Raw genomic sequence first — 17025 nt, 5'->3', positions numbered from 1 at the left:
CTTTCATTGGTCCACCTTAGCGGCAATTTCATTGACCTAATGTGTCGGAGCTCAATTTTTTGAAGACATGAAGCTTGTAAAACTGGAAAAAATCCACAAATTAGCCACATCATTGTTTAATTCTTATTTTACATCTTGGTTTTAACGCATCAGAGTGAGGATAAATCAAGTTGTTCTGTTCTCTCCAGTTTCTAAACTGTAAATTATCATTTTGTTCAAAAATCAACATGGGTTATAACTTTGTGTTTCCATAGCAACCCTAGATGGAGGAATTGGCCTCCTGCTCCCGATGCAGGAGAAGACGTACCGCCGTTTGCTGATGTTGCAGAATGCACTCAACTTCATGCTGCCTCACCATGCTGGTCTGAACCCAAAGGCTTTCAGGTCTGCCTCAGTCTGTAGCGTCCTTAGAGTTCAGTCTGCTGAGCCTCACACTGCACTGATCCCTTTTTCCCAGAATGCTTCACAGCGACAGACGCTGCCTACAGAATGCTGTGAGAAACATCTTGGATGGTGAGCTGCTCAACAAGTACCTTTACCTCAGCATGATGGAGCGCAGCGAGCTAGCCAAGAAGATTGGGACCACGCAGGACATTGTGAGTACACGTGGCAGTGCAGCAGCTCTGTTGTGGACTTGGTTCTCATCTCATCTCTTCTTGTTCTGCTTCCCCCACAGATCCTGGACGACCTGCTGGACATTGACAAAGTCACGGCTAATTTCTAAGCGCTACACTGCCAACAGTGTGAGGGTTTTGTTGTGGCTATGTACAAACCTTGATTTTCAAAGTAAGAAAAAAGTCTAGTTATGTTTTCTTACTGTTTTGTATAAAAGACACAAACACAACGCTGGTGTGACATCTTTGTACTTTATTGAACTATTGAGGCATATGAAACCAAAGCTTGTAATTAAAGCAAGGAAAGATTACAGAAAAGAGGTTTAGTCTCTTTCTGACTCAACCTGAATGAAGAAGACTTGCATATTTTGGAAAAAAAAATGTTATTAGTTCATATTACTTTAAAGTTGTTTTAAAACAACCAGGGGCAGCTGTGCATCCCTGCACTGTGCTTCAGACTAACTGCTACTGTGTTGGTGCAGCTGGCGTTATCTCAGATACTCGTACAGGTTGGCGTCTGGAGATAGAAGCCCAAAATAGTCCAGCAGCTTCAGGCAGATATGGGTCAGACTCATCATGGCCATCTCTGACCTGTCAAAAGGTTGTGTTAATGTTTGGTGTTTTAGGTAATAAAATAATAAAAGCTCTACACTCACCTGAGAGCCACTTCAAACTTAAAGCTCTCCCATGTCGTCGTCCACCAGCGGAAGATCCAGAGCTCCGGCAGAATGCCCGTCTTCTCAGCTTGGATTTTACCCCAGCCTCTTACCGCACTGGGGAAAATAAACAAGTTTGTAACTAAATTAAGTTAATAAATGAATAGGATTTTGCTGGTCCTGTGGCTTTGAGATCACATCAAAGTGTATGTTGTCGTGAAACTGATGTGAGTAGCTGGGTTTCCATTACCCTTGGAAATACGCAAAATATAAATAGTGCAATAAAACTGGTGATGGAAACACCTGAATTTTGAAAAAATTAAGTTTTGAAGCATTCAGGAGGAGGTATTTTGGATGTTTCAATATTGAAATGTATCGCAAAAGCACTATGGAAACACTTGCAAATACACGTCACAGAACATGAGGTACCCAATAACATGACCATTCTCTATGAGAAAACATGGCGCGGTACGTGTAGACAGAAGAGAAGACCAGGACATTTCTTAGCATTATACTGTACTTAAAAATGATTACTGCCACATTAAACGTAACACAACAAAGAGGGTTTGGAGCATCCATCTTTCTGCAGCAAAATCTCACAGGATAAGATTTCACAGGAGTTACGAGGTTCCTCCCCAAAACAACCTTCAATGAAAACGCGTTCAAAGTAGTTATACTTTGTCGACATTTAGAAATACCACTTTTTTTTTGTGAAAATCTGTAATGGAAACCCAGCTACTGTCAGGCTGTAATTGTCCTGCTTCACTCACCTCTTAGCCATGACAAAGTAGCGATCCACTGGAGCTCCTAGTGTGATGTTGATGCTCCGCACAGTGTTTAAGTTCCTGAACACCAGCAGCATGGATCGAGGCATTGACTTCAGGACGTGCATGATGCTGTCGAAGCGTTGGACGGCCATCTGCCGCATGTAGGCCGTTTCCTCTCTGCTCAAGATGTTGGACAGGCTTAGCTCCCGCATGTTGATTGGCCGCTGCAGAAGCATCTCACTGAAGAGGAAGTATTCTGTCCAACCAGGTGAAAACCGTTATAAACTAGGTCTGATTTGTTCAATCAAACTCTTCTGAATTGTGTGGATACTGTAGTGTTGACATGAAACCAAGGTTAATTCTGATCTTTATCCACCTAAAAGCGGAGGCACGTTAATCATGGAACAGGGACAACAAATGTAGATAATCACACCAGTGCTGATATTTCAGCACAACAGCATGACCTCCAGTGTGATGTTGCTTTTATACAACAGTTCTACAAGCGCATTTTATTAGTTAACAGTAGGGATGTAACGATTCACTCAACTCCCGATACGATTCGATTCACGATACGATTCTCTCACGATTTATTTTACAAAATGGGACTGTCGACAAATGATGATTGAAAAATATTCCTTTATTTTTTTTGGGAAAAAAACTAGAAAATACTGTACTTTTTTCATTGTCAAAAGAATCCCTTGATAAACTATTCAAAACAATGCAATTTAACTAAAAAAAAATCTTGAATGAAATAAATAAAGGAATTATACAAATAAAGAAGAAGCCTATTAATTTAAATTCTGGTTCTATAGTAAACAATGCAAAACTGCATAATAGTTATTTTTCTTTTTAAAAGTGCAACTGAAAATGTATTTTGTATATTTGTTTGGACCAGCAGAGGGCACTGGTAACCCAGTGGTCGGTTGGGATGCAGGTATTCTGTGCAGTGAAGAAGAGATGCTATGCTAGCAGACAGAGCTAACAGAAAAACGTGACTTACAGATATTCACGTAATATTACAGATATTCTTTCAACGCTAAAGGGGTAAGGAATCATTTATGAACATGCTTAAGAGTAGAAGGCGGCCAGAAAGAGAGTAGTAGCAGATTCCGCCCGCCGCCCCAGCATTTGGACAAGAGAAGGATAAATATATAGCATCCTCTGCTGTTTAAAAAAAGTACTGCGATTCAATTTTCAGAAAATCGATGTGAACCGTGATACCTATGAATCAATTTTTAACTGCCTTACGATTAATCGTTACATCCTTAGTTAACAGTATAAGGCCACAAGAGATTTTGATTTGTTTACTTCATCATTTATTTGGTTCCGCCAAAACAAATGGGTCCACACCTGGAGGGGAGACAAAGTCGTTGCCAGAAAACACAAACATTTCCTAACTAAAAAATGGCTAATGGTAATTAGAACACCTGTAAAGTGGAGTGATAATATCTTTAAAAAGTCACGGTGCCATTGTTACCGTTATCAGCACTCATTACTCGGTTGGAACTAATTGTTGTATCATCTTAAATAGATAATAGTAATAAAAATAAGCACAGTGATCAACATTTGCATGAGTGTTGGTGAGAAAACACATTGTAAAAAAACTGTCAGTTGCTGCAACAAATAACCCCCAGTAACATTAAAAGGTGCCAAAGGAACTCCTGGTAGTTACTAAGTTTACATAATAGATCGGCTAAAATTGACCATGTGACAGAGAGAAGCTCTTTTATCCCTACAAAGAAAATACAAACAGTAAATCTCTATTAAGCAATATGAAATTTGATGTAAAAAAAAAAAAAAAACTAAACAATTGTAACTTCTAAGCCATGGCTTCAACATATAGTATTTGCCAACCAAAGTGCATTCATCATTGCAAGAACACCATTCCCAGTGGTAGACACATGATGATTTAGGGCGTTCTCTTGTCCCATCATGGAAAAAAAAACACCTAATCAACAAAATGCAAAAACAGCACTACGTAAAGGCTGAGACAGAGCCTGTGAGTAAACAGGGATGAAAACCAGTTTAAACTGGGGACAGGAAATATTGACTCGTGCAGATGCTGTCATCAAGAGTAAAAAAATTCCAAATAGACACTGAGCCAGCAACACCTCATGTTGGAACAACAGATTTCTGTAAATTGTACTGGTTATAACCTAGTAATAGTAGTGCAAGTATGGGATTTAGAATAAAAAGTAAAATAAATTAAAAAAAAAATATCTCACCACCTTTGACCCCAAGATCTATGGAGTATTTCTCCATGGCAGCCTCGTCTCTCAGGACTATTGACCTCCACAGTTTACACAGCGCCTCTCTGTCACTGGGGATCAGAGGCCTCGTTAAGCTTAGATCATTAATGTTTAGTCCTCTTGGCTGTTTTCACTGTTCTTACTGGTTACTGAGGTATTCGTACAAGCCATGATCCAGCAGCACCAACTCCGCCTTGTTGTCAGGACCTCGTCTCACCAGCACTACCGAGAGAAAGTTTGAGTTACCAGACCTGGTCAAACTGTAGAGGTTATCCCTACATCATGGACATTTAATCTCAGTGGAAGAGGCAGAAAATTACTTAAGTTCCTCTGTGAAAAAAAACCCAACTCCATACCTAAACAAAGACTTTAGGTATACCCCTTGACATAACAGTCTAATGACTGCTAGATTAAACTAAGTCATGCATGCTTTGCTTCCTGCCTGGGCTGAGACTAATTACTGTGGACTCTGGAAACATTAGTGAACATTTTGTGGGGTGTGAAGAGAGTCATTTCTTCTCTACCTCGGTTAGAAAAGTGCTATACAAATTAATACTATTTCATATTTCTCAGTCATTACAGGAGGTATTGGCATTAAAACTGCAGTATGTAAGTTTTTTTGGCATACTTTGGTTAAAAATCCATAATAATCTTTGAGGGCGGGATGACTGCTTTGCATCCTGAAGGATTCCCGTGACTGTGCAGGGTCTGCCTCACATACTGGTGTCAAAAGGAAGAGTGAGAACGAATGGGATAAATCACGTGTAAACCTAAGAGAAGCTCATTCAACGTGACTTCATTTTGCTGTCTGGATGCGGAGTGATGGTAGTTACTGCCCTGAGCAGCAGCTGAGATCACAGCCACCTCTGTGTGTGCTTGTGGCTGGGACGAGCTGATGGCAGCAGCCACTGCTCAGGGCAGTAACTACAGAGTGATACATGCATTCATACTTAGTGGGGTGGGAACCTCTGGGTACCTCACGATACGATACACAAAACAAAGCTTACGATAACAATTATCTCACAATATGACAATACTGCGATTATTGATATATCGGTTAGAAATCAATCTACGATAATATATGACAACAAGAAGAAAAAAAAATTAAGTGAAAAAATAATTTTTTTATCGATAATCAATCGTACGAAAAAATATCGTGATATATCAGCATGTTGAAATACTGTCACACTCCTATTCATACTGCAGCTTTAATTAGACTTTTTAAAGCAGTGACCACCTACAGATGTGATCCACATGAATCTTAACTGGATGTTGCTCTCCTGTTCATTATTGTCTTTCCTCATTAGGTGGCAGCATTCTCCACTAGCTTGTCCTCATTCTAAATCACATGTAAAGCTACTCTTTCATCTACTTACATCATGTACTTGGAACTGGCCTTTAGATTTTCAGTAAAAACTCAAAGCTAACCCTTCAAATGAAAGTATACCTGAACACTCCCAATGCTGAAGGATAAATATTACTGTTACTATTAATGTGGTCATATTCTTATTTCTTATTGTCCAACCCCTTTAAGTGCTCTAGTCTTACTGAATGTCATTTATAGTTTACCAGAACTACAAATGTAAATGGTAACTAAAAGCACTGTATGATGATGGTTTTCAGCAGTCACACATACCATTTCCAGGATGAGGGTCGGCATGAATAAAACCTGTGTAAAATATTTGCTCAGCAAATGTTCGGATCAGTTTATCTGCAGTCTGAGGGACAGATGACATAAACTTCATAAAGGACTGGTGATGATGATGCTAACGTCACATAGTAAAGTGAGATGATTTACTTACATCTTTCAAACTTATTCCTTGACGTTTTATTTCCTCCACATTGTTGATTTTGCAGCCCCTGCAGAACTCTGCTGTTAAAACTCTCTTTTTAGAGAAAGGGAAGAACAAGTTGGGAAAGGTTATGTGTGTATGTGTTTAACATAAGGTACGTGGAACCAAATTCAAGCACTTTGTTCAATCCTTGCCTTGCTCGTGTGCTCCCAGAACACTTTGGGTACGATGACAAATTTAAAGTTTTTCAGCTCTTCAGCACACCTTTCTGAGTTCCTGGCCTCATTCTCAAAATCAAGCTCTTGAGCCAGTGTGCCCTTCAGATCCTGCAGAGGTCGTTTAAAAAAAAAAAGATCAACTTTTCTCATGAGCACAGAGATCATCTTAAAAATCCTTACCTTAAGGACCCATCTGAACCCAAAACTAGGGTGCATGAACTTTACAATATCCAACAGGATCTCCATGGTTCTGATGTCTCCATCAAAGCGATCCCTGAGGTCGATGTACTGCACCTTTGGGGACCACAATTTGAAAACGTGCTGTTTTAATTTCAACCTATTTCACACAAATGACAATCGAAAAAAAAAAACAATGGGCAAAAGTGTAAGTGTTTACCTTCACTGCGACAGGCGTACCATCATATAGCTCAGCTTTATAAACCTGGGCTAGGCTGGCTGCAGCTATGGGCTCATAGTCAAACGCTTTAAACAACTGCTCTGGACTCTTATTGAAGTCTTCTTCAAAAAGCGTGTCCACCTTTAGATATAAAAAGAGCATGTGTGAGAATGTTGGCTGGTGCCTTGCTCATGCAGCTGGTCTCACCTCTCTGAACCTCCGGTTTAACGCCTTGTCTTCCAGGACTTGCAGAGTGTGGATGTACTCTGGGGGAAGTAGGTGGTTGAAGGAACACAGACCTTGGCCAAGTTTGATATAAATCCCGCCATTTTTTATAGCGCCATCCACCATGCACTCCGCTGCCCTCTGGTGGCAAGCTGACATCTTCTTTAAGTAGATTGGGCTGCTCTAGCAGAGGTACATTTACAGTTAGAATAGTGCAGATAACTGGCCTCAAATTAGCTTTTAAATATGTATAAAAACATATATGTTGATGATTTTAACTAGAGTTTGTGTAATACTCAAATGGCCAACTCTGTGGGTCTGCCACATTCTTTAAAGAGTAACTAAACCCCAAAATCACTTTTTTTGCTGAATACATATGTATTTGGGTATTAAAGCTGCAGTATGTAGAATCATAAGACTAGTATAAAAACAACAACGCTCCCCCCTCCCTGTTTTGAAACCTATGGTTCCTTAGCGGTATCTTTGTGAACACGCTGTAGAGATCTTAGCTACTTTTTTTCCTAATAGAGAATAGTGACAAATGTAGGGGCTTCATCTTGTGTTAATGGAGAGTTCTTTGATGTTTTAGAGACTCTGACATGGCTGCATTCATGTCAGAGTCTCTGGCTTAGTGGCTAGCACATCCGACTCACAGCAAGAAGGTTCTGGGGTCGACACTTGGATCCTTTCTGTGTGGAGTATGCATGTTCTACCCATGCTTGTGTGGGCTTTCTCACACTATCCAAAAACACCACTGTTAGGTTGATTGGAGTCTCTAAATTGCCCGTAGGGGTGAATGTGAGTGTGAGTAGTTGTTTGTCTGTCTGTGTGTTGCCCTGCAATGAATTGGTGCCCTGTCCAGGGTGTACCACTGCCTAATGCCCACTGAAAGCTGGAGATGGGCACCAGCAGACCCCTGCAACCCTAAACACAGGAACAAGTGGGTCAGAAAATGGATGGATGGACATGAATGAATGACTCTGTAGTTAGTATCCTCCAACGCAGCAGCAGTGGCTGCCGTGATCTCCTCCCCCGCCACAAGTTCACACAGGCGGCTGTAGTGAACACAGCTCCGGCAGCAGACAACCCACTCCGCATCCAGACTGCAAATTAATTGCGCTTGTTCTCTCCACCTTGGATATGCCTCTCTTAGGTTCATGTGATTTTAACTGTCTTTTCTCGCTCTCTCTCTCAAACCAGTCTGTGTTTTGTCCTTTAGACTGTTGCTTCTCCACATCGGCCTTCCTTTTTCTGCTTGTTTTGCCGTGTAACCGTTGTGCCTAAACTCAAGCAGCGCAGATTCAAGCAAGAAAAGTAGTTTGTATTTCTGTAGCAGCAGATTCGAGAAGTTGTAATTGGAGAGTTGTGGTTGTAAACAATATTTGACGCAAGTAATTAAAAAACATGCAAATAATAACATACATAATAATAAAAAATGTTCCCATCATTTGTGACATAAAATTTATTTCACGTGTGTGGATTTTTTATACTCAAGCTGACATTACATTCTGCAAGCTCTCACATTTTGCAACATATCTACCTTCATAGAAAGCTCCATGTGGACTGCGTTCTGTGGCGATTCGTGCTGCTCTGTGCTTCTATAAAGAGCTAATTCTGTGTATGTATAGCTAGATCATGTGCGTATCCTCATCTGTCTCTGCGTGTACATGGACGTGCGTGTACTTCTTGTCACCATGTGTCCGTCTCCCTGATGTGTGTGTGCTTGAGTTGGTTTTCCAGGGCTCATAGCTGGAGAGCAGGGGCTGTTTGCCCGTGCATGCTGTAGTGCCAGTCGGGTGTGCGCGCGTGGGTGAGCGTCAAGTTGGAATAGTGCGTGTATTTGTAGGTGTTGAGCTCAGTTTCACACTACTGTGGGCTGCTGTAACTGGGCGTGTCTTAACTGCTCCATGAGCCCCGCCCACTAGCGGCAGGTCAGCAAAAACCTGGGGGTTTAGTTACACTTTGAGTGTGTACAAAATATGTTGACCATTTGGGGACTTTTCTTCAGTTCACACACATATTTATTTCAACAACCCAATAATTACAGGATAATTACCTCATCCATCCCACGCAGAGCCACATTGGTGGTCCACCAGTAATCTACAGATATAACCAGTCCCACCGAGAGAGACCTGAGGGAAAGAGGTGAGAGGTTCACTGATAACCCACTGTAAATAGTTTACCCTGCACTTTGCCTTCAGCACGTGCATGCTCATGCTCAAATGAGCATTTTGCAAGTAAATAGCACGCATGGTGCAGGGGCTGGATCCAAAGCAAGAGGCTCAGTAGCTGTTTGTCAAGACTTGATAAGCCATTTTATTTATTGTTTTGGTTATGTGTGATTTTATGTCAGAGTGCTTTTTAATAGAAACAAGTTCTATTTTTTTGTTTTGGGTTATGATTTAAGTTTTATTTTATTTATTTATTTTTATTTTTAGAGTCAGTTTTATTTTATTTTTTTTACTTATTTAAGATATTTAAAAGTTCTTGACATTCCAATTAAAATGGTATTAAGTACTCATGAGAAATACAACTTTATTGAATTTGAACGGGTTTACTTGCATTATTTATTATGATATATTATCACCACATAAGTGGTTAACTTGGTCTCAAAAAATGGTTGACAATAATATTGTTTATCATCAATAATTTGTGGGACAATATGTTGTTCAGCAAAATTTGTTATTGTCCCAGCCTTACCTAAAAAACAGGTTTTAACCAATTTATTATGAATGCTATGACATCATCATATTATGAATGCTATGACATCATCATTGAAACTAGCTCAGAGTGGGTCTTATACAGTATATATATATATATATATATATATATATATTTTTTTTTTTTTTTCTTTGCCTGGATTTAATGGTTGGATGATGTCATTACAGGACTAATGCTGAGCCTTGGGCAGACAAGATTTCAGTAATGTTTTGCAGATTTCCTATTCATTTTGGGGATAAAACATTTTTAAAGATGTTCTCATGTATAAAATGACCAAATATTAAAAGTCTCGTGTATGTTGACAAGAGTGAGTAAAGGATACAGAGTTTTGTTCAATGATTGCTTTTCTTGCTTGTTTGAGAAGTAGCAAAAACAGCCATTTCTAAAAAAGTGTACTTTGAAACAAAATAAGCTGTAAAAAAAAATACATATATTTAGGAGATATTGTAATTTTCTATATCTCCAAAATAGAAAGCTTGATATATCTTGAATCTCGATATATCTCCCAGCCCGACTGTGCACTGCACACCACTGTGGGCTCTCTGCCTCACAGTAATTGGATGTGTCTACAATCATCACACTGTCTTCCAGGCATAAAGAAATACAAAACAGCTTCCAAAGCTTGAGCTTCTAAAGGACGAGCACAAACCTGCAAAATCGTCCAAATCCTTCGAACACAATCCTAAGCTTCCTCCTTTCGCTGGGGTTTGACACGGCATACTTCCCGCCTACGACCACAGGTACGCCCACAGTCAGCCCCAGTAATGTCTTCCACAACAGCCCGGCATGGGTCACCCTTCTGTGAGAACAGAGAAACTATTAGAAAAGACAATTGAATTTACATCATGATCAGCCTGTGGTTCGTACCTGAGTGAGCTGAAGTGTTTGGTTGTTTGGACCAATGATCCTGGATGAGGAGATCTCTGGATCAGAGCCAGGTGATGCTGGCACAATCTTAACTTAATAGACAGGAAGAGGCATGATAATGTTTTAATGTTTCCCAACATAACACAAACACAGAAAACACTGATTTTTACTGGATGTGGTATTACTAGAGTTTGAGCTTAATAACTTAGTGGCAGAAGTGACAAGCAACAAAGTACAAATGCTTCGTTACTGTACTTACGTAGTTTTTTCTGGTATCTCTACTTTACTTTAGGATTTCTTTTTTGGGCAACTTTTTACTTTTTTAAACAAATATCTGTACTTTCTACTCCTTGCATTTTTAAAATGAGCTTGCTACTTTTAAGGCCTTTGAAGATGACATCACGATAGGGCTGGGCAATTTTGCCTAAAAAAATCTCAGATTTTTTAAAGAAAAATTTGAGTTTCAATGCGATTTTTTTTTATTTTTCAATGCACTTAAAAATGACTGCAGACATCAGATATATTGTCAAAAATGCAACTTTATTGCTGTGATTGTTCTCAAAAGTTAAAATGCATAAAACAATCCCAAAATAAAAAGTAAATGAGGCTCTGTTATTCAACAATTTCAAGCTTTAACCCAGGTTTAAGCAAAAGTGCAAGAGCAACTTCACAGTAGCTTAAATTTTCTGATTAAGAAATCAGACAACTACATATTTTATAACATATAACATTACAATTAAAAATAATAATAATAAACTCTTCTCTTAGCATCTCAGCATAGTGCGAATAAAAAATTAAACATGTCTGTGGCACACATATAGCCTACTCAGAGGGTAAACAAATGTAAACAAAGAGGGGGCTAGCTTACATCGCGCTACGGTAACCCACAAGGACAGAACGCAAATTTATTTTTTTAAACTCTAAATTAGCAAAATAAAAATTGTTTTTATCTACGATTTTTTGCCCAGCCCTGCGTCACGATGTAAAAAGACGCAAAATGTTGGTAGTTTGAGCTTTTTTCTGTTAGGCAGGTCCCTTTGTTTTACGGTTAATATTTTAAAGTTTTTTAAAAATGTTAAAGCTGCTCAGGGTTTAATTGAGCATTTGCATTTTGTTCTTTAAACATTTTATTTACAAATTTTAACTATGAGGGCTGCATTTTGCATGTGTTCTTAAAGGGTAACAGATTGAATTTATTTCCATGTACCGGTTTTCTATAAGTTCTTAAAAATGTTAAACTCAAAGTTGCTCTGGGTTTTATTGAGCATTTGCACTTTTTTTCTTGACACATTTTATTTACAAATTGTATCTATTATGAGTGCTAAAGTATCCAGGGCGGTATTTCATCAAAGTGTTCTTAGTAGAGCCAGGCTTACGATTTGAAGCTGGTTTAGTCAAGCCGTCCGGAATCATGCTGGCTTTTCCCATTCCATCAAACTCTTCCCAGCTTGGAGCTCCTTAGCCGAGCAAAGCCAAGCCATCTGACAGTGTTTAGCTTAAGTGGACGTCTTCATTAGACCCACGAGATTGATCACAGATTGAATGATTAAAGACGTGAGGGTGCATGTGCTGCAGCTTTTAATCTGATTAAACCACCAATGAAAACATAATCTTATTTATTATTGAAGGGACATTTGTTTTATTTTTTTACTTTTACTCAAGTAAGGGAGCAACGTCAATACTTTTAGGCAGTGGCTATCTGTACGGTTGCCGTATCAATATACCGACGTTCTATCCATACAGTGCCCCTATTTGGCCAGTTTAGGTCATGTGATAGGTCAGTCATTGGCCAGTTTAGGTCATGTGACTAAGACTAAATATAACCCTAAACCTAAGCCTGACACTAAAAATTGTTGCGATATTGGGTTATAACTAGGGATGTAACGATTCACTCAACTCCCGATACGATTCGATTCACGATGCTGTGTTCACGATACGATTTTCTCACGATTTATTTTACAAAATAGGACTGTAGACAAATGATGACTGAAAAATATTCCTTTATTTTTTTGGGGAAAATACTGTACTATTTTCCTTTTATTTATCATTGTCAAAAGAATCCCTTGATAAACTATTCAAAACAATGCAATTTCACTAAAAATAAATCTTGAATTGAAATAAATAAAGGAATAATACAAATGAAGAAGAAGCCTATTAATTTAAATTCTGGTTCTATAGTAAACAATTCAAAACTACATAATAGTTCTTTTTCTTTTTAAAAGTGCAAATGAAAATGTATTTTGTGCCTTAACAATCAATTAGACTTTAAAAAAAAACAGTCATTTTACTGTGTTGACGTCAGATATTTGTTTGGACAAGCAGAGGGCGCTGGTAACCCAGTGGTCGGTTGGAATGCAGATATTCCACCAGTGAAGAAGAGATGCTGCGCTAGCAGACAGAGCTAATAGAAAAACGTGACGTTTACAGATATTCACGTAATATTACAGATATTCTTTCGGTGCTAAAGATGTAAAGAATCATTTATGAGAATGTTTAACAGTAAATGGCGGCCAGAAAGAAAGTAGTAGCAGATTCCGCCCGCCACGTCCGCTTCTGGAAGGATTAATATATACCCTCTGCTGTTTAAAAAAAGTACTGCGATTCAATTTTCAGAGCATCGATGTGAACCGTGGTACCTATGAATTGATTTTTAACTGCCTTACGATTAATCGTTACATCCCTAGTTATAACCTAACCCTAAACTTAAGACGCTATGTACTTGTACTTCGGTAACTGTACCAATAGTACCGGTGGTTGTTTGTACGCAACCGTACAAATACACACTTTCATACTTTTACTTTTACCAGTTATTTTTTTTATCCGAGTATCTATACTTTTACTTGAGTACTGAAGACTAGTACTTTTTCCACCCCGACTTAGTGGTAACGAAGTAAAATTATGGTGGTAGACTAGACTACTGAGGGGTATTCCATAAAGGCGGGTTAACAAACTCTGAGTCTATCCATAAACTCTGGGTCAACATACCCCGCGATGGGAAACTCTGGGTATCGGATTCCATTAAAGCTGGTTTGAAGTGGGTTAATCAACCCTGAGTATGTAAACTTTGGGTTACTTACGTGCACGCGCTCGATAAAAAGCCATCATCAATGGATCAAAGAATACTCAAACTGCCATGACAACCAAACGGAAGATTGTGATTTATTCACCTGATGGGTGAAATAAGCCGTTGTTTGATGAATATGAGCCTGTTCTAAAGGTGTGTTCAGTCTTCAGTGATTATAGTGGCTTAAATCACCCATAATTAGTCACACTTTTTGGTCGCTTCATCACTTCATTGCTTCAGTGACGTGACGAGTGGTGAATAATATGAATAAAATGTGTTTGAGGAGACGTGTCAGCAACATAGGATGGCTACATAGAGAGCCCTCCTGTTACACTGGATATTAAGACAGTGGCTGCTGCTTCAAATCACATCATTTATATTGATTCTTAATGTAATATTGTCGCCAGAGTCATCTCAACGTCCTAAAAAATGTCATAAAAAACACTGAAGCGGGACGCGAACCCACGACCCATCGCTTTTAAGAGCAGTGTCACACTTCACTGCGCCATCATACCTTCAAAGATGTATGATCTACAGACTTAACTGTATAACAATATAAAACAAGAATTGAGCCTTAAAAGTTGATTTATTTAAATGATCATCTCCTCCTTTATATTATCCACAGGTTTTTATCCAGAGAACTATTACTACAGACGTCAGTAAATGTTTTAATGCAGATCAACCTCTCAGTGACTTTCACTTAATGATCTACATCTACAATGTTATAAGGAAAATTAACGTTATCACAAAAAAAAAAAAGACGTAAAGCAACACAACATTAGTAATGATGTGATCACGTCTGTGGTGTGTGATGTTACTAATGTGTTTCAGAGAAAAGTGTTAAAGTTTACTACAGTGTTCAGGTGGGCGGAGCCAGGTAGAAACCCAGGGTTTCTTTGATAAAACCTGTCAGCGACCAGGTTTAGTTCACGGACAATGTTGCCATGGTAACATACTCAGAGAGTGTGTGTGTGTGTGTGTGTGTGTGTGTGTGTGTGTGTGTGTGTGTGTGTGTGTGTGTGTGTGTGTGTGTGTGTGTGTGTGTGTTAAGGGATCAAGGTCGGTAAGTGCTGTGCTGGTTACTGGGTTGTTTTCGTTGCTGATTGATTCACGGACACCAAGGCTGTAACCAATGCAACCAAAACAAACTCAGCCGTTCACACTCAGTCACTGAATGTCAATGACTGAACCTTTTCCTGGTGACAGGGAAACGTAACTTCTCAACGTCAACAGCAGCCACTCCCCACGATGAAGAGCTGACCATATAACTAGCTAGTTCTTTTATATCGAGGTATTTTCTCAGTACTCTTGTCAACATAAAGTAGTAGTACACATTATAAAAGCTATTGTATGTTTACCGCTTTGAAGGACTCCCTCGTCATGTCTCCAGCAGCGAAACGTCCTCTTTCACAACCTCAGCATGCTCCTGTTTTTACCAAGCCCACCATGGTCTGACCCACACACTGTGACGTTGACACCAGAGCTATAGACCTAGACAGCGCATCGACTGCTGCTGCCAACTAGAGCGGTGCGTCAACAGGGCGGCCATCTTGGAACGGTGCCACTCGCTCCTACAGTGCATTACATCTATAGAGGAATGATGTGTTTACACAATTAAAGTTGTCATAAATCGCTCAGTTCTCTAGCAATTTTCACGGGGTTTATTTGTAAAAAAAAAAATGTCGGACATTATGGATAGATAGATAGATAGATAGATAGATAGATAGATAGATAGATAGATAGATAGATAGATAGATAAATTAGACATAAATAGAACCAAAGGAACCCAGAAAACGTTCAGATGTGCTCAGATTTTTATTAACAACATTGCTTAAGGCTGTATATTGCATTTGACAATTATTATTATTGTATAATTGTACTACAACTGTATTATTGTTAATGCTATTCTTATAATTATCGTTATAGTCTCATATTATCGTATTATAATTTCACATTATTATTATTTTATATCATAGTTACTGGTATTCTCATTGTATTATTATTATTACTATTATTATTATTATTGCTATGATTATTATTGCTATATTATTATTATATTACATTCTTATATTACCTTATTATTATTGTTATTTTTTAAATGTTGTTTATTATTCATATTATTGATTTTATCATTGTATTCTAGTTACTTGATTTTTATTATTATTATTATTATTATTATTATTATTATTATTATTATTGGGGATTTCCCGATACAACTTTTTCACTTCCGATATGATACCAATATTGCAGCCTTGTGTATCGGCCAATACCAATATTGATACGATATCAGCACAAATCATACATACTTTTATAACTTATTTTGTAGTGTGGAATGTTAGAAAAAGCTTGATCAGGTGACATTTCTCAAACAGTGAACAATAGTCAGCAACAGTAGGTTACTGTGTTGGAGTGTGAACCACAGTCACCGTGGATAGAAGTGCTGGATTTTATCAGAAAGCTTATATGGGTGATTTTAGATGCAGTCCGATAAAATCTGGTATTCGTTTTCTGGCTGATGTCGGACTGATATCTGATATCAATATCAGATCAGGACACCTCTAATTATTATTATTATTATTATTATTAGAATAGAATAGAATAGAATAGAATAGAATCAACTTTATTGGCCATGTAATGTATGTTATACACACGAGGAATTGTTACTATTACTATTATTACTGTCATTATTAATATTAAATCCCTATCATCACCATCTTTATTATTATTGTAGCCAAAGAACTGAAATATTCAAGGAACAACAATGCTCAGAAAACTATCTACAAGTATTCAGTATTTGACTCCCTGTCTCAGCCGGACAATTTGTCCTTTCCTGTCAAAGTCATGTGCCTTGAAGTGCTCACTGTAGAACACGGACCTCTCAGTTACCACAGAAACTTCCTGTTTTACTGCCAGTTCCCATTGTCTACTTAAATTATAATCATTAATTAGGCCTATTGTTAGCTCTAGTAGATGTTGTATTCTAACCCAGTGAGTCTGTTTTTTCTGTGTAACAGGCTGTGGCTAGGAACGCTAGATTCATAACATCTTTGGTTCTGTACGTCCTGTCGGCGTTTACAACACTATAGCTATAAAACAACCTGCTAACGGCGGGTAGGTGAGAAGCTTTACATCTTCAATATAATCAAAGAAGTCAACTTCAAAATTCTTCACAATATATATCCAACAAAAAAAAAAAAAAACCTTGAAAAGATTTAAGTTAGATATGAATTATAATTGCGAATTCTGCCAAAAAGAGATCAGAAACAATTTGTCACCTGTTTTACAACTGCACTTATAGTAAAAACCTCTGGATCCTCTTACAGCAATTTATTTACAATAAAACAGGATATATGGCCGGCCTCTGGGCGAGAGACGTCCTCTTTTACTTTGATAACCCCACCTTTCCTGAAGACCTCTCACTTCTGAATAACCCAATATTTTCACACAACTGAAA

At 38.3% G+C, this 17025-nt stretch overlaps 2 protein-coding genes across 6 annotated transcripts in view; one reads left to right on the top strand and one right to left on the bottom strand.

The window, feature by feature from the left end:
* Positions 1-844, top strand: part of cpsf1 (cleavage and polyadenylation specific factor 1) — a 40046-nt gene extending 39202 nt beyond the window's left edge. The window contains exons 36-38 of the mRNA XM_028460854.1: positions 255-384; positions 458-596; positions 677-844. Coding sequence (XP_028316655.1) covers positions 255-384; positions 458-596; positions 677-724 — 317 coding nt within the window. The 3' untranslated portion in view covers positions 725-844. The remainder of the gene's footprint in view (positions 1-254; positions 385-457; positions 597-676) is intronic.
* A 3-nt stretch (positions 845-847) lies between these two features.
* adck5 (aarF domain containing kinase 5) lies at positions 848-15059 on the bottom strand. 5 transcript variants are annotated; one of them, XM_028460858.1, is made up of 15 exons: positions 14930-15059; positions 10508-10599; positions 10290-10439; positions 8976-9051; positions 6902-7102; positions 6695-6835; positions 6478-6591; positions 6274-6405; positions 6089-6172; positions 5923-6004; positions 4430-4508; positions 4263-4357; positions 2041-2293; positions 1271-1387; positions 848-1205 (listed from the first exon to the last, which is right to left on the bottom strand). In XM_028460858.1, the coding sequence occupies exons 1-15, from the start codon at positions 14951-14953 to the stop codon at positions 1103-1105; spliced, it is 1743 nt and encodes a 580-aa protein (XP_028316659.1). In that variant the 5' UTR covers positions 14954-15059; the 3' UTR covers positions 848-1102. The 5 variants fall into 5 exon arrangements, with proteins under 5 accessions (XP_028316659.1, XP_028316656.1, XP_028316660.1 ...); XM_028460855.1 differs by having other exon boundaries at positions 848-1200; XM_028460859.1 differs by having other exon boundaries at positions 4266-4357.
* Between the last annotated feature and the right edge of the window lie 1966 nt (positions 15060-17025).

Source organism: Gouania willdenowi, chromosome 11 (genome assembly GCF_900634775.1).
Source record: "Gouania willdenowi chromosome 11, fGouWil2.1, whole genome shotgun sequence".
Taxonomy (NCBI): Eukaryota; Metazoa; Chordata; class Actinopteri; order Blenniiformes; family Gobiesocidae; genus Gouania; species Gouania willdenowi.
This window is presented reverse-complemented; position numbering and strand designations above follow the sequence as displayed.